The sequence below is a fragment of the Ptychodera flava genome, chromosome 8, assembly GCF_041260155.1.
Source record: "Ptychodera flava strain L36383 chromosome 8, AS_Pfla_20210202, whole genome shotgun sequence".
NCBI classification, from domain to species: domain Eukaryota; kingdom Metazoa; phylum Hemichordata; class Enteropneusta; family Ptychoderidae; genus Ptychodera; species Ptychodera flava.
The window spans coordinates 10922015-10948876 of NC_091935.1; the positions used below are offsets into that span (position 1 = coordinate 10922015).

At 37.3% G+C, this 26862-nt stretch overlaps 1 protein-coding gene across 3 annotated transcripts in view; it reads left to right on the plus strand.

Annotated features, from left to right (window-relative positions):
• Positions 1–14208: 14208 nt before the first annotated feature.
• The window catches only part of LOC139138465 (thioredoxin-like), an 82984-nt gene continuing 70330 nt past the window's right edge, over positions 14209–26862 (plus strand). Inside the window, exons 1-5 of one of the 3 annotated variants that reach the window (XM_070706852.1) lie at positions 14227–14384; positions 14881–14985; positions 15158–15217; positions 15373–15438; positions 15935–16339. In XM_070706852.1, the coding sequence (XP_070562953.1) occupies positions 14358–14384; positions 14881–14985; positions 15158–15217; positions 15373–15438; positions 15935–16009 (333 nt within the window). In that variant the 5' untranslated portion in view covers positions 14227–14357 and the 3' untranslated portion in view covers positions 16010–16339. Of the gene's footprint in view, positions 14385–14880; positions 14986–15157; positions 15218–15372; positions 15439–15934; positions 16340–26862 lie in introns of those variants that run through there. The other 2 variants (XM_070706853.1, XM_070706854.1) reach the window with 2 other exon arrangements.

The following is a 26862-nucleotide window of genomic DNA, read 5'->3' on the forward strand; positions in this document are numbered from 1 at the left end:
GATTTTCCGATAAGTTGGTTAATAAAAAAATATGCATATTTGCTATTTCAAAACAAAGGTTAGCTAGCCTTCTAAAACTATGCTACGGGACGTGAATGTGCATCTTTTGGACATATTTGTAAATTTTCTAATATTTTTAACCAAATTATGTGTTTTTACTATAATGGAACCGTCACTTAAACGCACTATGAGTCTACGAACTATGAATCTCGATTGCGCGTCTTACACGCTGTGAGTTCGAAATTATTAATGAGTTTGAGATGACACCTGAAACTGTTTAAGTTCTTTTCACAGAGAGACACGGCATATTTAATCTGATAAAGTTTATGAATTGTGAATCGTATCAATAGATGCTCATAAGCTATCAAACTATGGGATGTCCTGTAACATTCCATGCCTTTCGTCGCGACAGACTAGAATAATACGTAATGCTTGTTCATAAACATGGCATATTGTTTCAACGATTGAGGTCTCTGCCAGCAATACAAGTTCCAAATTTGCAGCTGAGGTGGCGACTTGTTAGAGTTACACAAATCTCCTACGCCAAACCCCTGTGCAACACCCATTTGAATTAATGATCAGCATTTCTATACGGCTGGTGATTTACTTTAGTTAATTTAAGCTCGCTTGTGATCTATATCACAGTGATTGCATGTAACACTAGTGTATATAGCTCGAGTAATGCAGCAATGTATATTAAAAGTAAAAGGAACAATACTGCTTTGGCGCAGAACAAAAGTGTCCTAATGCATGGTGATATGTCAGTCGGTCATTTTGTTCTGTATATCATCTACACATTTTTTCAATTGAATATATTATGTCATAAATAATACACATGCACTGTTTGAACAATTGAAGTCTCTGCCAGCAATATAGTACAAGTTCAAAATTTGCAGCTGAGGTGGCGAGTAGAAATAAACGTTAGAGTTGTGTTCGCTGAAAAATGTTTTAGCGCAGGTTGTAAGGTGGATGGGTAGAGTAGGGCCGTGATATTTGCTTACCACGAAGAGGGGCGTCAGACATTTTAGGAGGTCAGGGGGACTTAAAAGTTAATGGTTTCCTCACAATGCTTCCATACGCCCTACTTCAATATTCGTAAATGCAGCTTAAAGTCAGGTATTTGGTATGAAAGGTTGCAAACCGCAAGTAGTAAGGTGGAATGAGCCTCCGGATATTCAGACTCCAAAATTCTACAATACTTTTTCTGAGCTATCACTTGTGTAGACTTATTTTGAAGCTCTTGGAGTAAATACATTATTTACCGTCTTATCTTTGTGAAGATCGAAAGTTTGATTTTATTCCCACTGAGTTAACATAGGAACGGCGGTATTTTCAATTTCAAATATCCGTAAATTTAACATTTTGTGTCTCTGGTACTAAAATTTGCGCGGTGGCCCTGATTTTTATTTATGGTGTTGGTTAAGAATGTTTCAATGTTCCCACAGTGAAATTTTGAGCAATGGTTTTAAGTCTTTCACTTTCGAGACACATACTACCTCAAGCGAAAAACTACAATAAACATGCAATTGTCAGTAGTCTAAATTTGGCATGTGACAAATTATTAGTTCAAACAGACGCACGATGGATTGTGCAAGTGTATGATTGAAGTAACTTTCGGTAGAGTACGAAACAAAGGGAACGAAAATTGAGTGATGTATAATCTATAATTGGCGATAAATGATACCTCTGAACGCCAATACAAGGAGGATTGAAATTAAGTTTCACTCAGTGATCTTTCATATCTTTCATCTGAAGAATATGATCTAGTATCAAAATATATACTGACGTAAAACTTTTAAATATGAGACATGAAAAACAGGATTACTCATTAGAGAATGTTACAAAAACTGCTGTTACGCCAATCGTCCAGGATATTGTTATCGGAGATATTTCAAATTTATATGCCTTATTTTGCGTTCTCGGTCAGCAATATAACAATTTCATTTTGCTTATTTCGGTAAGTGGGGAATTTCTGATGATGTTTTCCATATCATCTACCGTAACCTGCAAATTCAACACTACTTGCTTGCTTTGGTAAAAAACACATCGTAGAAAATGTGAGATTGCTATAATTGAAAGAACTGTTCTTGCCAACAAATTACACTTTTATCGGAGGCCCGCAATGTTCTCATTCGGATGTTCAAGGTAGTGTTTCTTAACTTGGCATTTGAGTGTGCATAGCTAACAGGATTGACAATAGTCAGTGCGATGGACGGTTTGGCCACCATGGACTATCAATTCCTCGATTGAACGAGTGATGAGTTGAAGCAGTATTTTTCTCATGAAAGATTCCCTTCCAATCCATGCCAAAAGGAGAAAAATTATCACACCGACACCGATTAGCATATGGACCTGATGCAAAGTAACAAACACTGGCAAACCAGTTGACTATGTACAGATGTATAGCTTTTACTGTTATGTCTGATCATCCAAGATGCAACAGTCCGACTGTTTCTCAAGAACATTCTCATTGGAAGTGTTTTATTTTTGAACACTGTGATACAAATGTCAGTTTCTACGAAAATCCAAGGATTGTCAATGAACCAGGGTTTGTTTCATTAAGACCTTACATTTTGACAGGTAGTGATTGGTACCTTTAAATCCTAATGACTTATTCCTTGTACTAAATTTATCGTAAACAAGTGCATAATTTACAAGGAGCAGGTTTACCTGTTTATTGTAGGTCAAGTAACGTTTGTTATCATCGATTGTATAGCCAGGGCACAGTCAAAAACTGTGCAGCAAAGAGTCAAAATGAAAGTAAAAAAATCCTAGGGTGTCTTTGACTATTTTAGTACGGGAAATTTTGTGACCATCTGTTATCAGAGACGTCCTAAATCATCTAACAGCTTACCACTTTGTTCATGATAAGAGAAGAATCTAACAGATTGTTGAAGATATATAGCAATGGTAAAATTGGTTTCTGTTCACACCACCTCCTTCCTGTGAAGTGATTTCTAATAATCGGAATCAAAATGTGTATGGACACTGTTTGCTAACCTTCAGAGTATCTGATTGTAACTAAATTTTTCATTTTCATAGAACACCTGAACAAGGTTGTAGCATCGTACAATCGAACAACTAGACAACTAGAATCAGACAACTAGAATCCCAAAATTAGAATCGATCAAAACCATCCTTAGGAATTATCAGGTACTCTCTCTCTCTCTCTCTCTCTCTCTCTCTCTCTCTCTCTCTCTCTCTCTCTCTCTCTCTCTCTCTCTATATATATATATATATACATTTTACCGTCTTATCTTTGTAAAGATCGAAAATTTAATTTTATTCCCACTGAGTTAACATAGGAAGGCCGGCATTTTCAATTTCAAACAACCGTATAAACGCATTTTGTGTCTGTGCTACTAGCAATTGCTCGGTGGCCCTCGATTTTTATTAACGGTGTTGACTAAGAATGTGTTAACGTTTGAGCAATGAGCAAAAGTATTAAGTCTTTCACTTTCGAGGGGGGACACTACCTCAAGCGAATGATAGTATAAATCATACAGTACTTAACAGTACAAAAATGCCTTCACAATCTTCCATGTATTGAAGTCCAGCGGTTTCATAATGTTCAACTTGTAGTCCCAGTATAACAACTTGAGATATTCGTGTTCGCATGACCGTAGTCGCACGATGTGATTTTACCTGTCTAAACACAGTCACTACTGTCTCTAAACGTAAATAGACGCATTTCAGAAAAAAATTAATTTCTAAGAATCAAAGAATATCAGTCAGACAGATTCAAGTAGTGCAGGGATTTGAAAACGTTTAATTGCAGAAGAATACTTGACAATTATTGATATGTTAGAGAAAGTATAAGTGTCGCCATTCAATGTACGTACTCGCTAAAAACTGTGATCCGTCGCACAATAAAGACGACGACGATGAAGATGATGAGGATGATGGTGGTGATGATGATGACAATGATATTGAGAGGCGGGGGATAATAATGAACAAGCAAGGTCGTCAGGGTCAAAAGAAAGCTAATTATAGAGATATTATGACATAATCTTTCCAGAGAATGATCGTATACGTGGTGCAATTGAATTTAAATTTAACGTTTTCTAATTGTGATCTAGTCTCAACTATATACTAACATCCGACTGTTTTAAAATATGAGACATTTAAGCTGGGTTACCAGAAGAAGAATGTGTTCAAAGCTAAACATGATTGACAATAATCAGTGAGATGAACGGTTTTGCTACCTTGGATTATCAATTGCTCGGTTCAAGAAGGAGTGCTGAGTTGAAGCACTTTATTTCTCATGAAAGATTTCCTTGCAATCCAAGCTGAAAGGAGAAAAATTACCCTAAGACAAAGATTAGCAAATAGACTTGATGCAAAGCAATAAACACTAGTAAACCTGTTGACTATATACAAATTTACAGCTTAGGCTGTTATATCTGATCATCACAGATGCAAGAGTAATAATTCCGTCGGAAAGTTTCTCAAGAACAGTGTCACTGGAAGTGTTAATTTTATTTTTGAACACTCTGATACAAATGCCAGTTTCAACGAAAATCGACGGATTGTCAATGAAGCGAATTTTTTTCCTTGAGACCGCAGAGTCTGACAGGTAGCGACTGGTACCATGAAACCCTTATAATTACAGCTGATTTTTTGTACTCAATTGGTCGTAAACAAGTACGTAATGTACCAGCAATAGGCTGACCTATTTATGGTGGGTCAAGTAACATTCCTTATCACAGATCGTTAAGCCAGGGTGCAATCAAACAATCGGGCAGCAAAGAGTCAAAATGAATGTAAAATATCCTTGCGTGTCCTTAGCTATTTTTGTACGCATGAAGTAATTTTGTGACTCATCTGTTATCAGAGACGTCCTGAATCATCTAACAGGGCACCGCTTTGTTCATGATAAGAGAAGAAATCAGATTCCTGAAGATATACAATGGAAAAAAAACCCAGTTTGTCTTGACAATATGTCCTTCCTCTTGGAAATGATTTCGAATAATCGCGATGAAAATGTGTATGGACACGGTTTTGCAAACATGTAGAAAGTCTGATTGTAACTAACATATTTGTACAGAATGCCTGGACACAGTTGTAGCATCGTAATCGAAAACGAATAGAAATAGCATGTTACACGAATGACACAACATTTGCATGGCATTTGTGACAACTACAATCCCAAATTTAGAATCGATCAAAACCAACCTTAGGAATAATTAGGTAGCAGAACATACCACCGGGTTCTCTGTCTCTGTCTCTGTCTCTCTGTCTCTGTCTCTGTCTCTCTGTCTCTGTCTGTCTGTCTGTCTGTCTGTCTGTCCCCCCCTCTCTCCCTCTCTCTCTCTCTCTCTCTCTCTCTCTCTCTCTCTCTCTCTCTCTCTCTCTCTCTCTCTCTCTCTCTCTCTCTCTCTCTCTCTCTCTCTCTCTCTCTCTCTCCAAGATGTGTAGATCCGGTCTCAAAATAAAGACAAATCTGATTAAGGCTCAGGTGATGAACATACCCACATACAACATAAAAGGGATTCGCTTCAACATTTATAAAAGATTCGATATCCTACAATTTAAACTATATGCGCCTGTATTTTAAATGTACATGTACATGCATCGCTACAATGAATTACCAAGCTTTCGCAAATCTACGCACTCTCCATAAGCCGAGCCTGTCTTCAACAATGTTAGTACATTTCGTAGATTTAGGGATTTGGCCGAGCGGTGACTGGATACCATATGTTGTGGGTTCTAGGTTGATAGCTCTGCTGGAGGACAGAATTGTCCTCGAAACTGTCGCCCAGTAAAGCGATGTATTAATTGCTCTGATTAGGTTTGAGTGTGCGATGGGTAATAGTGAGTGTGCGAGCGTGAGTGCTTTTGAACTCTAAAACGTGTTGAGGAGTCAGAAAAATGTAACAACTTAGCCGATTATTGAACCACTCTTTTTAGAGTGGGGGTTCTGTCTGTTGCTTCTCCGCTAGGTGACTGGATACCGTATATGGCTTCTCCGCTAGGTGACTGGATACCGTATGTTGTGGTTCGAACCCCATTGAAAACACCGTGTTAAAGCACGGTCCCTCCACAAAATGGAGGGACCGTGGTTTAGGCTACATCGCCAAAGGTCCAACGTTAAGTTTGTCGTCCACAAGCGTTAGTTGTCGATTTGTGTCCTCTTGCCTAAAATCAACATTGTAGTAACGATACGAATAATTCCATGTTGGCTAATTTGTAAATCTGTGGTATTTTATTTTAACTCATATGAGTTTCGTAAGCCAAGAATTCCAATAATGAACTTTGAATGTCTGTTAGTGTCTTTTATTTTTGCTAAAATAATAGCATCCCAGTTTGTCTAAGTGGCTATGATCACAAATTATTGGAGCACTGGTCGTTTTAAATACGTCTACTTTTACCGAAGTGAGCACAGAACAATCGTCGAATTGACGTGTGAGTTGTGGTTCTATATTGTTCTAGCTGGTCCAAAGTGTACAGTCACAGTCCTGGCAACATTCCAAGGGCACATTCTCGCACTGGCGTTTTTACAGACAGCTTTCTTCATACTTTATGATCCAAGTGATTTTAGACTCTTAAAATGTAAATTGCTGAAGTTTAATTCTATTGTCCGTTAGCAAATATTTAGTAGAATTGTAGACATTGCCTTCTAAATAAAGGGTAAGCTAGGATTTCGAAAATTTGTGTTTCCTCGATTTTTCGATAAGTTGGTTTATAACAAAAATATACATATTTGCTATATTAAAACAAAGGTTAGCTAGCCTTCTAAAACTATGCTACGGGACGTGAATGTGCATCTTTTGGACATATTTGTAATTTTCTAATATTTTTAACAAAATATGTGTTTTTGACCATAATGGAACCGTCACTTAAACGCACTATGAGTCTACGAGCTATGAATCTCGATTGTGCATCTTACACGCTGTGAGTTCGAGATTATTAATGAGTTTTAGATGACGCCTGAAACTGTTTAAGTTCTTTTGACAGAGGGACACGGCATATTTAACCTGATGAGGTTTACTTTGATATGAATTGTGAATCGTATCAACAGATGCTCATAGGCTATCAAAATATGGGATGTCTTGTAACATTCCATGCCTTTCGTCGCGAAAGACTAGAATAATACGTAATGCTTGTTCATGAATAAATAAACATGGCATATTGTTTCAACGATTGAGGTCTCTGCCAGCAATACAAGTTCCAAATTTGCAGCTGAGGTGGCGACTTGTTAGAGTTACACAAATCTCCTACGCCAAACCCCTGTGCAACACCCATTTGAATTAATGATCAGCATTTCTATACGGCTGGTGATTTACTTTAGTTAATTTAAGCTCGCTTGTGATCTATATCACAGTGATTGCATGTAACACTAGTGTATATAGCTCGAGTAATGCAGCAATGTATATTAAAAGTAAAAGGAACAATACTGCTTTGGCGCAGAACAAAAGTGCACTAATGCGTGGTGACAAGTCAGTCCGTCATTTTGTTATGTATATCATCTACACATTTTTCAACTGAATATATTATGTTCATAAATAGTACATATGGCATATTGTTTCAACGAATTGCAGTCTCTGCCAGCAATATAGTACAACTTCCAAATTTGTAGCTGAGGTAGCGAGTAGAAATAAACGTTAGAGTTGTGTTCGCTGAAAAAGTGTTTTAGCGCAGGTTGTAAGGTGGATGGGTAGAGTAGGGCCGTGATATTTGCTTACCATGACGAGGGACGTCAGACATTTTAGGAGGTCAGGGGGACGTAAAAATTAATGTTTTCCTCACAGTGCTTCCATACGCCCTACTCCAATATTGGTAAATGCAAGTCAAGTATTTGGTATGAAAGGTTGCAAACCGCAAGTAGTAAGGTGGAATGCGCCTCGGGGACAGATATTCAGACTCTAAAATTTGTCAATACTTTTTCTGATCTATCACTTGTGTAGGCTTATTTTGAAGCTCTCGGAGTTAATAATTTCTTTAACCGTCTTATCTTTGTGAAGATCGAAAGTTTGATTTTATTCCCACTGAGTTAACATAGGAAGGGTGCCATTTTCAATATCCAATATCCGTAAATTTTAACATTTTGTGTCTCTGGTACTAATACTTGTCACGATGGCCTTTGATTTTTATTTATGATGTTGATGAAGAATATTTTAATGTTCCCACAGTGAAATTTTGAGCAATGGTTTTAAGTCTTTCACTTTCGAGACACATACTACCTCAAGCGAAAAACTACAATAAACATGCAATTGTCAGTAGTCTAAATTTGGCATGTGACAAATTATTAGTTCAAACAGACGCACGATGGATTGTGCAAGTGTATGATTGAAGTAACTTTCGGTAGAGTACGAAACAAAGGGAACGAAAATTGAGTGATGTATAATCTATAATTAGCGTGTTTAGACTCTATGATAAATGATACCCTGAACGCAAGTACAAGGAGGATTGAAATTAAGTTTCACTCAGTGATCTTTCATATCTTTCATCTGAAGAATATGATCTAGTATCAAAATATATACTGACGTAAGACTTTTAAATATGAGACATGGAATACAGGATTACTCATTAGAGAATGTTACAAATTTTAAAACTGCTGTTACGCCAATCGTCCAGGATATTGTTTTCGGAGATATTTCAAATTTATATGCCTTATTTTGCGTTCTCGGTTAACAGTATAACAAATTCATTTTGCTTATTTTGGTCAATGGGGGAATTTCTGATTATGTTTTCTATATCATCTACCGTAACCTGCAAATTCAACACTACTTGCTTACTTTGGTAAAAAACACAACGTAGAAAATGTGAGATTGCTGTAATTGCAAGAACTGAGCTTGCCAGCTCTTTACACTTTTATCGGAGGCCCGCAATGTTTACATTCGGATGTTCAAGGTAGTGTTTCTTAACTTGGTATTTGAGTTTCCATAGCTAACAGGATTGACAATAATCAGTGCGATGAACGGTTTGGCTACCATGGACTATCAATTCCTCGATTGAAGGAGTGATGAGTTGGAGCAGTATATATATCTCATAAGATTCCCTTCCAATCCAAGCTAAACTAAAAGGAGAAAAACTATCATACCGACACAAATTAGCATATGGACCTGATGCAATGGAATGAAGACTGGCAAACCAATTGACTATTTACACATTTATAGCTTTTACTGTTATGTCTGATCATCCAAGATGCAATATTTTCGAAAACTGTGATACAAATGTCAGTTTCTGCGAAAATCCGAGCATTGTCAATGAATCGAAGGCTTTTTCATTGAGACCTTACATTTTGACAGGTAGTGATTGGTACCTTTAAATCCTCATGACTAATTCCTTGCACTAAATTTATCGTAAACAAGTGCATAATTTACAAGTAGCAGGTTTACCTATTTATGGTAGGTCAAGTAACGTTTGTTATCATCGACTGTTTAGCCAGGGCACAGTCAAAAACCGTGCAGCAAAGAGTCAAAATGAAAGTAAAAAAATCCTAGCGTGTCCTTGGCTATTTTAGTAAGAGAAATTTTGTGATCCATCTGTTATCAATGACGAATTATGTGTCGCCATTTATAATTACTTGGGTAAAGTGGTGTGATCCATCGCACTGTAAAGACCACGGCGACGAAGGCGACGATAATAAGGATGATGACGGTGATGATGAAAACGATGGCAGTGAGAGGGAGGAGATGTTAATGTACAAGCAAGATCGTCAGGGTCTTGCTGAAACTTACATTTTAGAAAATAACAGAAAGCTAATTTATTATGACATCTTTCTTGAGAATGATCGTATCAGTGGTGCGATTGAATTTACATTGAACGTCTCATCATGATCTAGTATAAAATATTTACTAACGTAAGAGTGTTTTAAATATGAGACATGAAAAACAGACTTACTTATTAGAAGAATATTACAAAAACTGCTGTAACTCCAATCGTCCAGGGCATAACCGGAAATCTATCAAATTTACTTCTGCCATATTCTGCGTTCTTGGCCGACAATATAACAGTGTGCTTTTGCTTAGTTTGGTCAGTTGGGAGTTTCTGATTATGCTTTCCTTGTCGTCTAAGGCAACCTTCAAATTCAAACACTACTTGCTTGTTTTGGTTAAAAAACGACGTAGAAAATGTGAATACGCGTATAATTGCAATACCTATTCTTGCTGACTTTTAACACTTTTATCGGTGGTGCGCATACGTTCGTATATTCAAGGTAGTATTTCTCAATCTGGCAAAAGAGTGTTCATAGCCGAACAGGATTAACATTAATCAGTGCGATGTTTGGCTACATTGGATTAAAAATTGCCCGGTTCAAGAAGGAGTGATGAGTTTAAGCAGTTTGTTTCTCAAGAAAGATTCTCTTGCAATCCAAGCTAAAAGGAGAAAAATAATCCTAAGACACCGATTAGGAAATGGACTTGATCCAAAGCAATAAACATTGGTAAACCTGTTGACTATATACAAATTTACAGCTTAGGCTGTTACATCTGATCATCGAAGATGCAAGAGTAAGAATTCCTTCGGAATGTTTCTCAAGAACATTCCCATTGGAAGTGATTTACTTTTGAACATTATGATACAAATATCATTTTCAACAAAAATCCAAGGATTGTCAATGAATCGAAAGCTTTTTCATTGAGACCGTAGAGTTTGGCAGGTAGCGACTGGTACCATGAAACCCTTATAATTACAGCTCATTCATTGTACTCAATTCTTCGTAAACAAGTGCGTCATCTACTAGCAATAGGCTAACGTATTCATGGTAGGTCAATAACATTTGTTATCACCGATTGTTTAGCAAGGGCACACTCATACAACCAGACAGCAAACAGTCAAAATGAAAGTAACAAAAATATCCTTGCGTGTCCTTGACTATTTAAGTACGCACGGGGTAATTTTGTGACTGTTATCAGAGGCGTCCTAAATCATCTAACTGGTTACAACAGTGTTCATGATAAAAGAAGAAAACAGAATGTTGAAGATATATAGCAATGGAAATATCCAGTTTATGTTGACAATACGTCCTTCCTCTTTGAAATGATTTACAATCATCGCAATAAAAATGTGTACAGACACAGAAACAGACACACACACACACACTCTCTCTCTCTCTCTCTCTCTCTCTCTCTCTCTCTCTCTCTCTCTCTCTCTCTCTCTCTCTCTCTCTCTCTCTCTCAAATTTATACATCTGGTATCAAAATGAAGATAAATCTGCTTTAAGTTTAGGTGATCTACATATGAAATATTTATCAGGTAATAAAATACTATGGATGGTCTGAATAACGGTTACATTGCAACAGATAAATTATGCTTGCTTTAATGACCGATAAAATTGTTAGTTATGACTGTATTAGATGAAATATGTAGAGACCAAGCCAGACAGGGAGGGATACACACAAATAAACGTATCCACATTCAAAATAAAAGGGAATTCCTTAAACATGGGTAAAAAAATCAATATCCCACCACTTTAACTATATATATGCACCTTTATTTTAAATGTACTTGCCCAGCTGCGATGAAAAGCATAGCTTTCTATGCTCTCTCCATATATTAACGAGACTAAAAAAGTTAGAACATTTCAGAGATTTAGGCTACATCGCCAAATGTCCCAACGTTAAGTTTTTCCCCACAAGAATGTTAGTTATCGAATTGTATGCCTTTTGTCCTAAAATCAACAGTGGTAGAAATGATACGTATGTTGCCATGTTGGCTAACTTGTAAATCTGTGGTATTTTATTTAAGCTCATATGAATTTCATATGCCAAGAACTCGAATGACGAACTTTAAATGTCTTGTTAGTGTCTTTAATTTTTGCTGACATAACAGCATCACAGTTTGTCCAAGTGGCTATGATCACAAATTATTGGAACACTAGTCGCTTAAATACGTCAATTTTTACCGAAGTGAGCTCAGTACAATCGTCGAATCGACGTGTGAGTGGTGGTTCTATCGTGTTCTAGCTGATCCAAAGTGTGCAGTCACAGTGCTGGCAACATTCCAAGGGCACATTCTCACACTGGCCTTTTGTACAGGCAGCTTTCTTCATACTTTATGATCAAACTGATTTTAGACTCTGAAAAATGTAAAATTGCATGCCTTTATTCTATTGTCCGTCAGCGAAAATTTCGTAGACTTGTAGACATTGCCTTTTAAATCAAGGGTAAGCTAGGAATTTCGAGAATTTGTGTTTTTTCGATTTTTCGGAAAGTCGGGTTCTGATAACAACATACCTATTTGCTAATTCAAAACAAAGCTTACCTAGCCGTTTATGCAAAGGGACATAATTGGTATAAATTGGAAAAAATTGTAAATCTCATATTTTGAAGCAAATTATGTGTTTTTAACCATAATCGAACCATTCATTAAACGAACTATGAATCTCGACTGCGAGTCTTACACGCTGTGAGTTATTACGTTGCTGTATGTATTATGTGACTTCAGTAAAAAATTATGATTAAACTCTCCGTTGCCCCTTCGAGCAATCGCTGCTTGAGTCATTAGGATACTTCAATCTTAAGATAGCCCACCAAGGCAAGAATTACTTTGAATCACTTATGAGGACGTATCGCTGTTTCAACGTGCACGTACTTCCAAGCCAGACTTGTACTGATATCAAATTGCAAGTGTTGTAAACCATACAAGTCAGCATGCCAAACTCAAATCTGTACGATATCAAAATATTTGTTTTCAATAAATATGTTTGAAATTTAATCGGACCTGTTGATGCACTGGGTGTATGAAATTAATTTCGAAGAATCAAAGAATATCAGTAACACAGATTCATGTAGGGCAGGGATTGAAAACGTGTTTAATTGCAGAGGGGAACTTAAAAATTATTAATTTGCTAGAGATTACACCTGAAACTGTTTAGTTTCTTTTCACAGAGAGACACGGCATCAATATCCAATATCCGCAAATTTAACGCATTTTGTTTCTCTGGTACTTACATTGCACTTTGGCCCCTGATTTTTATTTATGGTGTTGAATAAGAATGTTTTAATGTTTCCACAAAGAAAGTTTGAGCAAACGTTTTAAGTCTTTCACTTCGAGGCGCATACTACCTCAAGCGAAAAATGCAATACACCTGCAATTATAAGTAGTCTGAATTCCGCATGCAGCAAAATATCAGTTCAAACAAAGACACGATGGATTGCGAAAGTCTTTATGATGCAAAAGATGGTTCCTCAGATATATCAGGTTGTACTGATATAGACTTTCCGTTTAACTTATGTGAAGGACTTAAACATTTGCTCAAACATTCCTCAATTAAACTTTTGGCCATTCTCTTAACAAACCAAGAATAAAAATCAGGGGTCACCGTGCAAAGTGTGGTTCTATAGGAACAGATTACCTTACATATACTGATATTTGAAATTCAATATCGCCGTCATTCTAGTGTTGACTCCATCGGGGAAAATACAAATTTTGATTTTCTTAGAACTAAGCCTGTGAACATTTTCCTTAAATGAGCCTTGACAAGTGGTTCACCAGAAGAGGACTGAAAAAAGAGTCCGAATATTAGTTACCGATGTGCATTCTACCCTAAAGGTATACAGTCACCTGTAATCTAAATATGCTCATATATGGTCAAAGGGGCGTTCCTTGGTATTCAAAATGCCCATGTGAGGGCGCTGTATTAATAAAGCGGCCACCCGCTTAAAATCTGATTGGTTAGATTTTCTCTTTCCATGGTAACTGTGGCAAAATTGGAACAGGTGACAGTATACCTTTAAAGGTATAACTTGGCTCAGTGTGAAAGATTAAAATGTTGTTCTAGCTTTACACATGATACATTTGGACGATCTTTCAAAGATTAAAGACAATGTGAAAAACAAACAAATTACCTAAGATTATCTAATATTCGAAATATAAAAAGCCAATAATCCCTTTAAGTCTAAGGAGATAAAATATTCGATTCGTCAAAACACGAAACCGCAAACTTCATTTGCTTTTGCAACTTCAAAATGAGCGCAAACAACAAGAAACAAACTAGAAAAATTACTGTGGAGAGTCTTAAAACTGTCCCCGAGGTGCGTTCTATTTAACGACCAAATGTTCTTCAGCGCCAGCAGTTTAAAATTTAGACTTTTCTAACGGAAATAGAATCAACTAGCAAACCGAAAGTTGAAACAGTGATTCCTTCAACGAAATCTAAATTTGTTTTTATGACGTGATGCAAACCCATTCGTCGAAATCATCATGCGCAAGTCACGAGATCGTTTGGAATTGGTAATCCCCCGTCTTCATACCTGGAGTGATTGCTGGAACTCGGTGAATTACCGTCACTGACTTGGGGTATATATTCAGAGCACCGGACACGTATTTCATTATTTGAATTGCGCCAGGCCACTTGCCCTTGTCTCCAGCATTCTCGATAGTAAGAAGGAACGAAGTCACCGAGGAAAATGTCTGTGAGAACAATCTACGAGCAGGTACGTAAGTGAGGGGATGGACATTGTTGCTCACAACAAAGGCAGACACATTTTCATTGGTATGAGTAAATTCTGAAATGGTCATCTTGAGCTATAATATTTAACAAGACGGAAAGGCTATTTAATATTGATCATACTTTTAAGGAAAAATTCACGGATTGGATAATTTTAGCAGCTTTCGTTGATGTAATCATCTTGAACTTGTTGTAGACACTTTTGATATAAATCTTGTAGAATAAGGATTTAGCGCCGATATAAGGAAAAAAGACTAAGTCTGCGTGATGATAGTCGTCATGATTTTACTTAATGTGGATTTTTGTCGAATTCCACCGCCTTCGACTTAGCCAGTTTTTATAGTAAAGTGTCCAAATTGTAACTTTTGCCATTGCAGGTTCTACACAGCCACAAAGGGTAGCATTATTCGAGCTTACCTCTTAAATCTGAGACTAATGTCACCCCCACCCTCATCTTACCATCTTACTCTCTTTCTTCTAAGGCCGAACTGAATGATATCAAGAACAACACAGGTAATCGAGTGATGGTGCTTTTCATATCGGCATGGTGGCATCAGAAGAGTGAGGACTTTATTCCGACTTTTAAAGTGAGTTTCCAACATGTACCTCGGTATCAACGAATATACTAGTATTTTCCGAAGACTGCTTATAAAGAGTTCATCGATGTGGACAACTTCATATTCTACCGTCTTTAGTATAAGCCTATGTAACTGTTAGAGCTCATTTAACTTCGGTTTTGCAATATGTCTCACATTTTAGGCTCACGCCAAATCGTTCCGTGCTATGAATTTTATCAAGACCGATATTGCGGCCTCTCCGGTAAGCTGAATTTCTCATATTTGATATATTTTACAATGCCAATGCTCAATTTTCGCTGGCATGTTAGATATTAGAAGGTGTACGTGCCCATACTTTAAAGCAATTTGAAGTTGTACCTTTTCATTTTTCATGAATTGTACCTTTTCACTTTTCAGGGTATTGCCGCCAACTATAAAATCAACGAGCTCCCATCATTTCTGTTCTTCAGACATAAGAACGAGGTAAAGTGCTCTTGTCAATGTTTTTGTCAAGTCCATCAACATCATATATCTATATATGACGGAATATAGTGAACTGGGGTGTAGCTTTCAAAAGTATCTCCGTATGAAACATTGCGGCTGATACTCTGCAAGCCAAACACCGTTCAATGTAACAACTCAATCATAAATTCAAGGAATGCAATTTTCAGGACACATTTTGTCTCACTGTGAGACATTCCGTGTCCAGCTGCAGTACACTCTGCCCTAATCATTCGCTTTGTGTGACTCTGTCTCTCTATAGCTGTTTCCGTGACTGTCTCTCTTTGTCTGTCACCTTCCCCCAGTCTCGCTACGTTTCTGTTACTGTCAGTCTCTGTCTGCCTGCCTCTCTCTCTCTCTCTCTCTCTCTCTCTCTCTCTCTCTCTCTCTCTCTCTCTCCAGATTTAAAGTCGGAACAACATGCCTAGCATCGTTGTTTCAAACACGTTTAACTTTGATTATTGCTGGTCATTTACAGATGCGTGAAGAGAGAATTGAAGGCTTAGATGAGGAAAAGCTGAGAGCTACATTGGAACGTTTGGACAAGCTGTAAATACATTATCAACATATCAACAACTGAACGCGCAGCTCGTCCTTACTGTCAATACAAACACGCATGCGCATAATGAACTTACTTTAGTCCTTGATTATAATAATAATGACGATAACAATAGAACCAAGCCTGCGTTTGTATGGAACAAATTTGAATGTATATTTTGTAATTTCTGGCGGTCAATATTAATTCAATATTCCTATCACGTGTGCTTCCATAAAATAAGTGCCCATTGTTAATTATTATTGTGAGTTGTTTATCTTGTGAATTTTCTGTAACCAACGGTCCAGCTTGGGAAAAGTCAGGAATAAAATTTCAAAGTCATTATGATTGTGTAGTCGATGGCATCATTTTGAAATTGTTCAGCTCCAATGATTGTGCTAAAAGAGGAGTGGAATATTAGGTCCTTAAGGACAGTGGTGCTTCTTCTATAGTCTTTTGATTAACAGTCTTGAGGAGTCTCTTAGTTGAAGGAACCCCACGGAGAATGACTGATGACGGCTTCTATAATTGAGTTTGACAGTTTGGCAACGGGTGCGTTTCTGCTCTACGCCTGTAATTTTTCAAGTTCTCACAGCCGCCATTTCCCCTACCTCTTCGATAATGGTGTATTTTAGTCGATCTGCAGCTGTCCATAAACTTGATGATCTTGTTCGTTGATCTTCTGAACCACCTTATTTTATAAATTTGGTCGATCACAAAATATCTCAATCGATTCGTTTGATGCAAATTTTGCGACATTACTCAAATTTCAACGCTCCTACGACTATTGGAGAATGGTTGCAATTTAGCTGTTATAACTGCAGCCTTGGTGGGCCGAGTCGTGCGGTTTGCAGGATGCCCTACCGAAGCTATAATATCCATCCTATACCTTACCCAGCGAATCTCGCCTTAACATGCGCAAAGTTCACCATAATCCTGGTCCCGGATAATGTTAGAATCGTTGTAAGCCCATCCAAGTATAGATGTAAGGCGAAATTCGGTGATGATTAGGTTCTGTGTGATCCTTGTGCGTGCACCGCAGATCTACAGTGCTGTTTTACGTGGGCGAGGTATCAGGTGGAATTGTAGCCTTGATAAGGCATCACGCAAACCGTACGACAGAGGCCCACTTCAAACGCACGACCAAGTCCACAAAGGTTACCATTATTGCAGCTAGCAACTTCGTAGAGTAGAAAAGGTTTATGAACGCTAAAGACAATGCGCTATAAAATGGCTTTGGTACTTCAACGTATGTATGCGCCTCGAAAGTGAAGGATTCAGACCTTTGCTCAAACTTTCCTCAATGAAACTTTCAGTCCTTCTCTTACCAAATCAACAATAAAAATCAGGGGTCACCATGCAAAGTTTGGAACTAGCGAAAAAAAATCATCCAACACATTGCAATATTTGAAATTAAACATGGCCGCAATCCCTGTGTTAACTCTATAGGAGAAAAATATAATGTCGATTTTCAAAAAACTAAGACAGTGAAAGTTTCTCTTTGTCAAAGAGCTTTAAAATGAGGACCCACAAGTGGTAGATCAGGAAAGAATGGTAGAAGTTTGAGCGTCCGAATATCTGTCCCTGAGTTGCGTTCAACGTTAACAATGAACACCCATTAATTTGAAATCTAGAATTAATTGGAACGGGCAACAAATTTGTGAAAATGAATACCTTGCAGGGAACGGAGTCTGGTTTCAAGTATATACATGTATTTGATAAACCCATGATTGCTCGACCGTGACGAGGTCATCCTTAACAAAGCGAGTAACACAATCCCGAAATGCATGGAAACCTTCAAGAGTTCGGCGAGAAAACGAAATTATACTACATGTCAATCCTTTTATTCTGTCGATAAATGGAGTCATTTCTTATTCTATAAATTTGAAACTCGAGTAATCATGCACAGTCCCCTGTGGTGAAAATTTAAATAAATCCTTCAGCTCATGAACTACAACGGAGAGTGGCCGCCATTATGAACTCAAAAGGTACGTGTTACATTCATACTAAACTGGTTCTTCGATCCAATACAGTACATATACTCTTCCTTGAAATAATCGTCTACATTTGGTTATTGTTTACGCAATAGGCCTACACCGCTGAACCTTTGCTCCACTGTGGAAATTTGATCGTCAATATGTAAAGCGAAGTAAACAACACCTGCTTTCTCAAAGTGCACGATTTGGAAGGGCGAACTGTCTGCGCTATATAAGCAACTTTTGACAAGGTGAACAATAAGCGTTTCGAAATGTTTTGGGAGTCGGATAAGAAGTGTACCTTACATACAGAATGAAAATAATGAAATACACCAAAATTTGAAAGTTATAGCTCTACGTATACGACTAGTTGAATACCTATTGTTTAGACATGTACTCTACCAACAGAAGGTGGATAATGGAAATTCATTAAGAGTTAAAAGTTACGGCGAATTGATCGTTAATATAGTAGATATTCTACATACCGTGATATAACAGCTCTTGGCGACTTGTGAAATAGGTATGTGTTGCTCGAAATATACAGTTAGCACAAGATCTCTCCGTAAGCCCAGTAAGCCGTCATACACCTGGTGAAACGCTGAGAATTCGGTATATACAGTGTGTGTGACTCCAATGCAAGTTATGACCTTTACCCTCAGTAATACGGTATGCTCGTAAGAATTACAAGCAGAAACAATCTTTGGGTCAGATTGAGTCAACTGATACTGTGTATGTCCTAACCGGTACCAGTCAACTGACAGTGTGTAATATTCATGAAAGGACCCGGGGTTATCTGAGTGCGGGACTTGTCGGTAAAGATCAAGCCCTGTATCGTGTTAGGTCACGATGGTAAGTTGGTTGTACTTTATACAGCTGTCCATGGGTAAAAATCAATAAACTTAAACAGTGGGACTGTCACTCATCATATCGTACGTAAACGAACATAATTTAACTTTTTTAAATTATCAGGGACCAAAATTTATTTGTATTTTTAAAAAAGTAAAAATGTTAGATGACATTTGTACTCGCTTCGTGATGCAACGTAGAAAATCAAAATGACTTTCAGTAAAGTTTTTATTTTATTTTCAGATACTACTTATTCCTCATTGCTGGCACAAATTTACAAGGCTGTGACTAATGTCTAATAAAGCCTTGATCCCATAAATGGTATATCAAACGGCTTTACGCAGAGTGACAACGCAATCTGTGTATCTTTATTCAGTTTATCTGTTTATCACTGCAATTTTTTTCTAACACCCAAAACACAAAGAGAATTCAGAGTATTCCTACTTCACACAGCAACTCTATAGCCTAGCAGTGTGTGCAATCCCTGCCATATTCATTACCGCTCCGTCCTTTGAGTTAATTTGAGCAAGTTCAATTCATTTAACAAGTCTTTCTGTTGCAATAAAGTTCATGCATCACTTAGGTCTTTTATTTTTTGCTTCAGGTTCCGGCAATTAAAATACTATTTACGGCTCTGACGCGTACATATGTCCCTGAGTTGAATTGCTTCTGGACTCAGTTAATCCCAAAGTGTTTGTTTTGTGTCTGACTTGTTGTGATCTTTATAATCTGAGTCATACTGATTATAAATTTATTGTGTTATTACCATGTTTGTGTTCTTCAGAGTGTCTAAGGTCCACTTCGTGGTCGTCAAACCTCACGGCAAATTAAGAAGCTGTCAATCATAACTATTCGACGAGGTGTAACAGAGGAAAGCAGGCATGGTCCATTATGAATATCATGCCTTGCAAGGTCCAAATACTAAACCCCTACCCTCCAGCTGCTCCAAATTTATGACTTTGAAGAGTCTGATACAGTAGGACCTACTATGCAAATATGTAGACCGACTACTACACAGGCTTTTATTAGATGGTTATATTTGTAAATCTTTGGAAAGCACAAAATCCTAACTAACTTAGATTTAAGCTTATTCGGTGATTTTCTGATTGTAACGTTTGGAAAAAAATTATATTGTATATCAGTGTAGCTGTTATTATCACTGTTTATAGATTAGCTACAGTTTGAATATCTGTAACGCTTCAGCAAATACGAAATTGCATGACTATTGTCATCAAAATAATGTAAAATTAAGTTAATATAAAATTAGGCTCTTCCCGAGGTTAATTTTGTTGTGATCGTAGCGGAAGGGCAGAAGACAGTAAAATAAATACAAATTACGTTTGCTTTAATGACCAGGAAATTCGTTAGTTGTGACTGTACTAGATGAAATATGTATAGAGACCAAGGCAGACAGGGAAGGATACACAAATAAACGTGCACATACACGCTAACTGGGCTTCTCTTAAACATGGGTAAAAAGTCAATGTATTATCTGCACCTGCATTTTAAATGTACATGCCTAGCTGCAATGAACAACCTAGCTTTCGCAAATCTATGCGCTCTCCATAAACTAACGAGACTATATTCAACAATGTTAGATCATTTCATAGGTTTAGGCGACATCGCCAAATGGCCCAACGTTAAATTTGTTCCCATGCACAAGAGTGTTAGTGGTCGACTTGTATGACTATTGTCAACATTGGGAGAAAGAAAAGATACGTGTAATTCCAAGTTGGGTTATTCTCAATTTTATCCAAGTGAATATGATCACAAATGATTGGAACACTGGTCGCCTAAAATGCGTCCACTTTTACCGAAGTGAGCACAGTATCTGCACGTCTATAATGCAGTTTTTGCAGTTCTATCGTGTTCTAGCTGATCCAAAGTGTGCGGTCACAATGCTGGCAATATCCTAAGAATACATTCTCGCACTGTCCTTTTTACAGACAGTTTTCTTCATACTTTATGATACAAGTGTATATTTTAAACTCTGGAAAATGTAAAATTGCAGAACTTTAATTGTATTGTCCTGTAGCGAGAATTTCGTAGAATTGTAGACATTGCCTTCTAATTCAAGGGTAAGATAGGGATTTTTTAAATTTTTTTCACTTATTCGGACAGTTGGTTTATAATAACAACACATCTATTTGCTATTTGTAAATTTTCTCATATTTTGAACCAAATTATGTGTTGTTGACCATTATCGAACCATTAATTAAACGAATCTACGAGCTGTGAATCTTGATTGCGCGTTGTACACGCTGTGAGTTACGTTACTGTATATGTGATTTCCAATATCAGAAAAATCTCTGAGAACACTCCAAACTGCCCCTTCGCGCAATCGCTACTTAAGTCTTGACTCATTAGGGTACTTCAGTCTTTAACATAGCCCATTAACGCCACAAGTACTTGAATAAATTATGAGGAAGTATCGCTGTTTCAACGTGCACGTACTTCCAAACCCAGACTTGTACTGATACCGAATTGAAAGTGTGAAAGTGCCTTACTCAAATTCGTAAGATATCAAAAACATTTCATTGAATAAATATATTTCTAACATTAAATCCGACTTAATGATACACAAGATGGTTCCTAGATATATCACAGGTTGTACTGATATGGACTTCCCACCTTAGATATTACTTGTCTCAAACTAGATAAAAATGTTGCTCTAGCTTTACGAAAGGCACTTCGAACAACCTTTAAAATATTAAAGACACCATGCAAATTTTTACAATCCCGGAAAAACAGATTACTGAAAGTTATCTAATATTTGAAGTTTTTTAAAAAGCCCGCTCTCCATATAACTCTATGGAGACAATCAAAATATTCAATTTGTCAAAAGACAACGGTAAAAACTTAATTTGCTTTGCAACTTCAAAATGAGTCCACACAAGAAGAAGCAAACTAGAAAATTACTGTGCAGAGTCCTAAAACTGTCCCCGAGGTGACCAAATGCGATTCAGCACCACTAGTGTAAAATTTAGACTTTTCTCATGGAAATAGGAATCCAGTAACAAACCGAAAGTTAAGTAGTGAATCCTTAAAAATGTCGAAATGTTGCCTTTATGACGTGGAACCAACCCATTCGTTGAAATCATTTCGCGCAAAATCACGAGATGGTTTGGCATTGATTATCCCCGTCTTCATACCTGACGTGATTGCTTGATCTCGGTGAATTACCGCCACTGACCTTGGGTATATATTCAGAGCACTGGACATGCATTTCAGTGTTTTAATTGCGCCAGGCCACTTGCCCTTGTCTCCAGCATTCTTAATAGTGAGAAGGAACGAAATCATCGAGGGAAATGTCGGTGACAATAATCTACGAGCAGGTACGTACGTAAGTGAGGGGATGGACATTGTTGCTCACGACACAGGCAGATACATTTTTGGTGTGACTAAATTCTGAAATAATGTTGCTCTGAACAAAAGTGTTCGAGATACTTAATCTTCTGTCAATACCAAACAAGATTCTAAAACCGTTGTTATAAGCAACGCGAACATTATTGATACACTGATTTGTGAACTTACTCCAAAGATGTGAGCAATACATAGAAGTACAATATGTTATAAAAAGTCTCGTTTTGACAGAGTACGAACAGTTCCAAATTAAAACTCATGGATTAACATGTTAGCTCTGGCATAAAACAACTTCATTTGACGCTTAATATCATCATTATCATCGCAATTGCAGTCGAAAATGACACCAAGATAAGAATGCTTATCTACAAAAGAAAGCTCCTTGTCATACAAGTACACATGCGGTATCTTACAAATATTAAGTATATTAGGCAAAATGGCAAGACACCTAGATTTCAAAGCATTAAAGACAATATCATGGTCATTAGCATATTGAGTACAAATATTCAAGAGGTTGTTGATACCCTTTACACTAGGACAAATCAGTACTATGTCATCAGCATATAATAGGTGATTCATGCACTTTCCACCGAGGAAGCAGCCGATATTTTTCTTTACAAGTAAATGACTAAATTTATCAACATAAACTGAAAAAAGACGTGGAGAAAGTATACCTCCTTGTCTCACACAATTACATGTTTTAAAATGTTTAGATAAAACAGAACCCCATCTTACAGCAAATTCTTGATGCCTATACCAATAAACCCACATACGAACTATAAAATTCGGAATATCTCTATCAATCAATTTGCGAAATAATGTCCAATGGTTCACTTTATCGAAGGCTTTTGTCGCATCAAGAAACAAAGGAAAACAGGGGTATTATGACGCTTGTAAAAATAAATTATTTATTTTACTAAAAATACACACATATCAGTTGAGAGACTTTCTTTAAAACTAAATTGATGATCACTTGTGTACAGTAGACTATCACACTTATCAAGAATGAATAATTCATACATCTTAGAAATGGCAGTGGCAATTGCAATAGGGCGATAATTCCAAGAATTAGCAACGTCACCATTTTTATTCTTTACAAGTGGAACCAAAGTGGTGTCCATCATGCGAGATGGCAAGTAACCATGAACATGCGCTGCAGTAAACATCACTGAGAGAAGAACCTGCAGGCGTGCATAATGTCGACGTCCTCAATGCAGGTATTACACAGCTACAAAGGGTAGCATTATTCGAGCTTACCTTTTCAATCTGAGATTTAAGTCGGTAACCACCTCCTCCCATCTTACTCTGTTTCTTCTAAGGCCGAGCTGAATGGTATTAAGAACAACACAGGTAATCGAGTGATGGTACTTTTCATATCGGCATTGTAGCATTAGAAGAGTGAGGACTTTATTCCGACATGACAACTTTTCCCAACACAGATTAGTCCTACGTGATGGACAGCTGTGGTGTTGACTTAATCAATTAATCCGCTGATACGATTAGCCCGTTGGCAATGTTTGCGGAGCAGTTAAAGTGGTATGTAAACAGGTTGGAGTAAATGCGCAATCGAGATTCATAGCTCGTAGATTCGTTTAATTAATGGTTCGATGATGATCAACAACACATAAGTTGGTTCAAAATATGAGAAAATTTACAAATAGCAAATAGATGTGTTGTTATTATAAACCAACTGTCCGAATAAGTGGAAAGAAATTAAAAATCCCTAGCTTACCCTGAATTAGAAGGCAATGTCTATAATTCTACAAATTCTCGCTACAGGACAATACGTTAAGTTCTGCAATTTTACATTTTCCAGAGTTTAAAAAATACACTTGTATCATAAAGTATGAAGAAAACTGTCTGTAAAAAGGAAAGTGCGAGAATGTATTCTTTGAATGTTGCCAGCATTGTGACCGCACACTTCGGATCAGCTAGAAGACGATAGAACTGCAAAAACTGCATTATAGACGTACAGATACTGTGCTCACTTCGGTAAAAGTGAACGCATTTTAGGCGACCAGAGTTCCAATAATTTGTGATCATATTCACTTGGACAAAATTGCGAATAACCAACTTGGAATTATACGTATCTTTTCTTTGATCATATGAATGGTATCTCCAACGGCTTTACGCAGAATGACAAAACAGTCTATACTAAACAGTATATATTCATCATTGCGATTTTGTCTAATTCCTCAGACAACAAGAGAATGCAAAGTATTCCTGCGCCACAGTAACTCTAGCGTTGTGTGTAATGTCTGCCATATTTATCACCATTTCGTCCTTTGACGCTGAAATGTAGCAAGTTTAATGCACTTTACAGGTCTTTCTGTGGCCATAAAACTCACACTCAGTTCTTTCACTTTCTGTTTAGGTTCCAGCAATTACAATATCATTTAAGGCTCTGACGCTCATATTTATCCTTGATTTGAATTGCTTCTCGACATAGTAAATCTCGAAGTGTTTGTTTTGTGTCTTACTCATTGTAATCTTTATCATTTTGGTCAGAATGATAACGAATGTATTGTGTTATGAGCATGTGTTCGTGGCCTTAAAAGTTTTTAGTGTTCATCGAACCTCAAGACAAGTATGGAGCTGTCAATTATTCGACGGGGTGTAGCAGAGGATAGCAGGTGTGGTCCGTTACTGTGGCCCTTCACTATTCCCTTTATAAAATGTCACCCCTAGCTGCTTTTAGATCGTAAAACCGTACCCTCCAACTGCTCAAAATTTATGACATTGACGAGTCTGATACAGTAAGATTTACTATACAAATGTGTTGACCGATTACTACACAGACTTATTTGACGGATACATGTGAAAAACTTTGGAAATCACACAATCCGAACTAACTCAGATTTCAAGTGATATGGCGATTTTCCTATTGTAATGTTTGGGGAAAAATGTATGGTACATCAGTTTAGCTATAATTGTCACTGTTTGTAGATTAACGACAGTCAAAATCACTGTAGTCTCTTAAGCAAGCACAAAATTGCTTCACTATTGTCATTAAAATAATGTAAAATGAAGTGAATATAAAATATGACTCTTCCGAATGCTAAGTTTGCAAAGTGTGACCCTACCCTAAGAGGCAGAATTTGATAAAATATGACCTAAAATTTCTCTCTGCTTCAATTTGTTATCCAGCATTTTGCAAGTGGTGCAAAAAGGTGGGGTTACCTTCCTGAGTGCATCTGGCACGCTTATCTTCGTCGTGCAATTGTCGACCCTCAATAGGAACAACATTTCGGCTCTACCCTCGCATGTTCTACCGTTGGTGAACTTGCAATGTTCCCTTATAGACTCTATAAGAAACCCTGAATATGTATTCATTTTACGGTAAATATCCATCATTTTCTATTAAAATAAATTTTTCTTTGCCAGTAAAATTCAGTCTGTGTACACATACACAATACCACAATTCAAGCATCTAAAGCTCGTAATTCTTTAAAAAAATCAAGCAGTTACTACACTTTCTCTACAGATGTCCTGCAAGTAAACGATACTTCGTTGAGTGGGAGCACTTTGGCCTGAACAGGTCTGCCCAACGGATAATGGCCGCTGACTAATTAAAACGAAACACACACATAGTCTACCAATGGATATCATCTCCCGTTTTAAAATTTTGGGTTTTTTTCTATGGTATTTGCATATATTTTGATGATCATTTCGATTCTATTCTACTCTACCAGCATCTTCAACACAGGCGTGGTATCATAACCGACGCAATGACATTCAAATCGGAACAAGACGAAATTTAATTAATATATGACGATACATGCATATATGAAATCAGCTTGGCAGCCTCATGACTAGGACTTGGTGGATTTTTTTGTTAGTGCAACTTTTCTTTACAATATTATCAACATGATGTTTTACGTAAACGTAAATGTGAAGATGTCCATGAAACCTGTGAGCCCGAGTATAAAAACAAAAGAAATTTTAGTACACTCGTTGAGAACCCCAGGAAGACTGTTTTCAGCGAGCTTCGTGCTCTATACATGCTACAAATAAACATTATACTTCCTTTGAAAGCTCTGCCGTACATAATATGTTGTCCTCAGATTTAAAATTAACCTTTCCTTTACACTGAATATATTTTCTGTGCTCCCGATGAAGTTCAATCATTATTTCGATGGTTTCAGTGATAACAAGAATATTTGTTTACAGCAGCTCTGATTAGTACTTTGTATCTGGCTTTTGGAGGGCCTTCCCGCTGTACGACTGATGTCGCCAAAATACGTTTCTGAACCTTAAAGGCGTAACCATACACATTATGAAACATAGGAACAATGTGACTGGATAAATATTTTACCTATACCTTTAATGGAGACTTGTGACCTTATGTACACTTTGATTCGACATCAAGCGATACTGTTTCAGCCGCATTCCCTTGCGTGTTGAAATTACTGTCCTATCCTCCATCTATTGGGGGGGGGGGGTAGGAATTGAGTTTCGGAAACGGGAGTTGGGAGACGTGTATTCGCTTGAACCTGAGCATAAAACATTATTTATTGAGATTGGTTCGTCTAAACCTTAGCTCGGACTGTAGCCAAACTGGAAGGCTAAAAATGGCAGTGAAACACACGGTAATCTGGTCAGGCTCTCTCTCTCTCTCTCTCTCTCTCTCTCTCTCTCTCTCTCTCTCTCTCTGGGCTAATGGCTTGCGTCGGCTTACTTAATTTC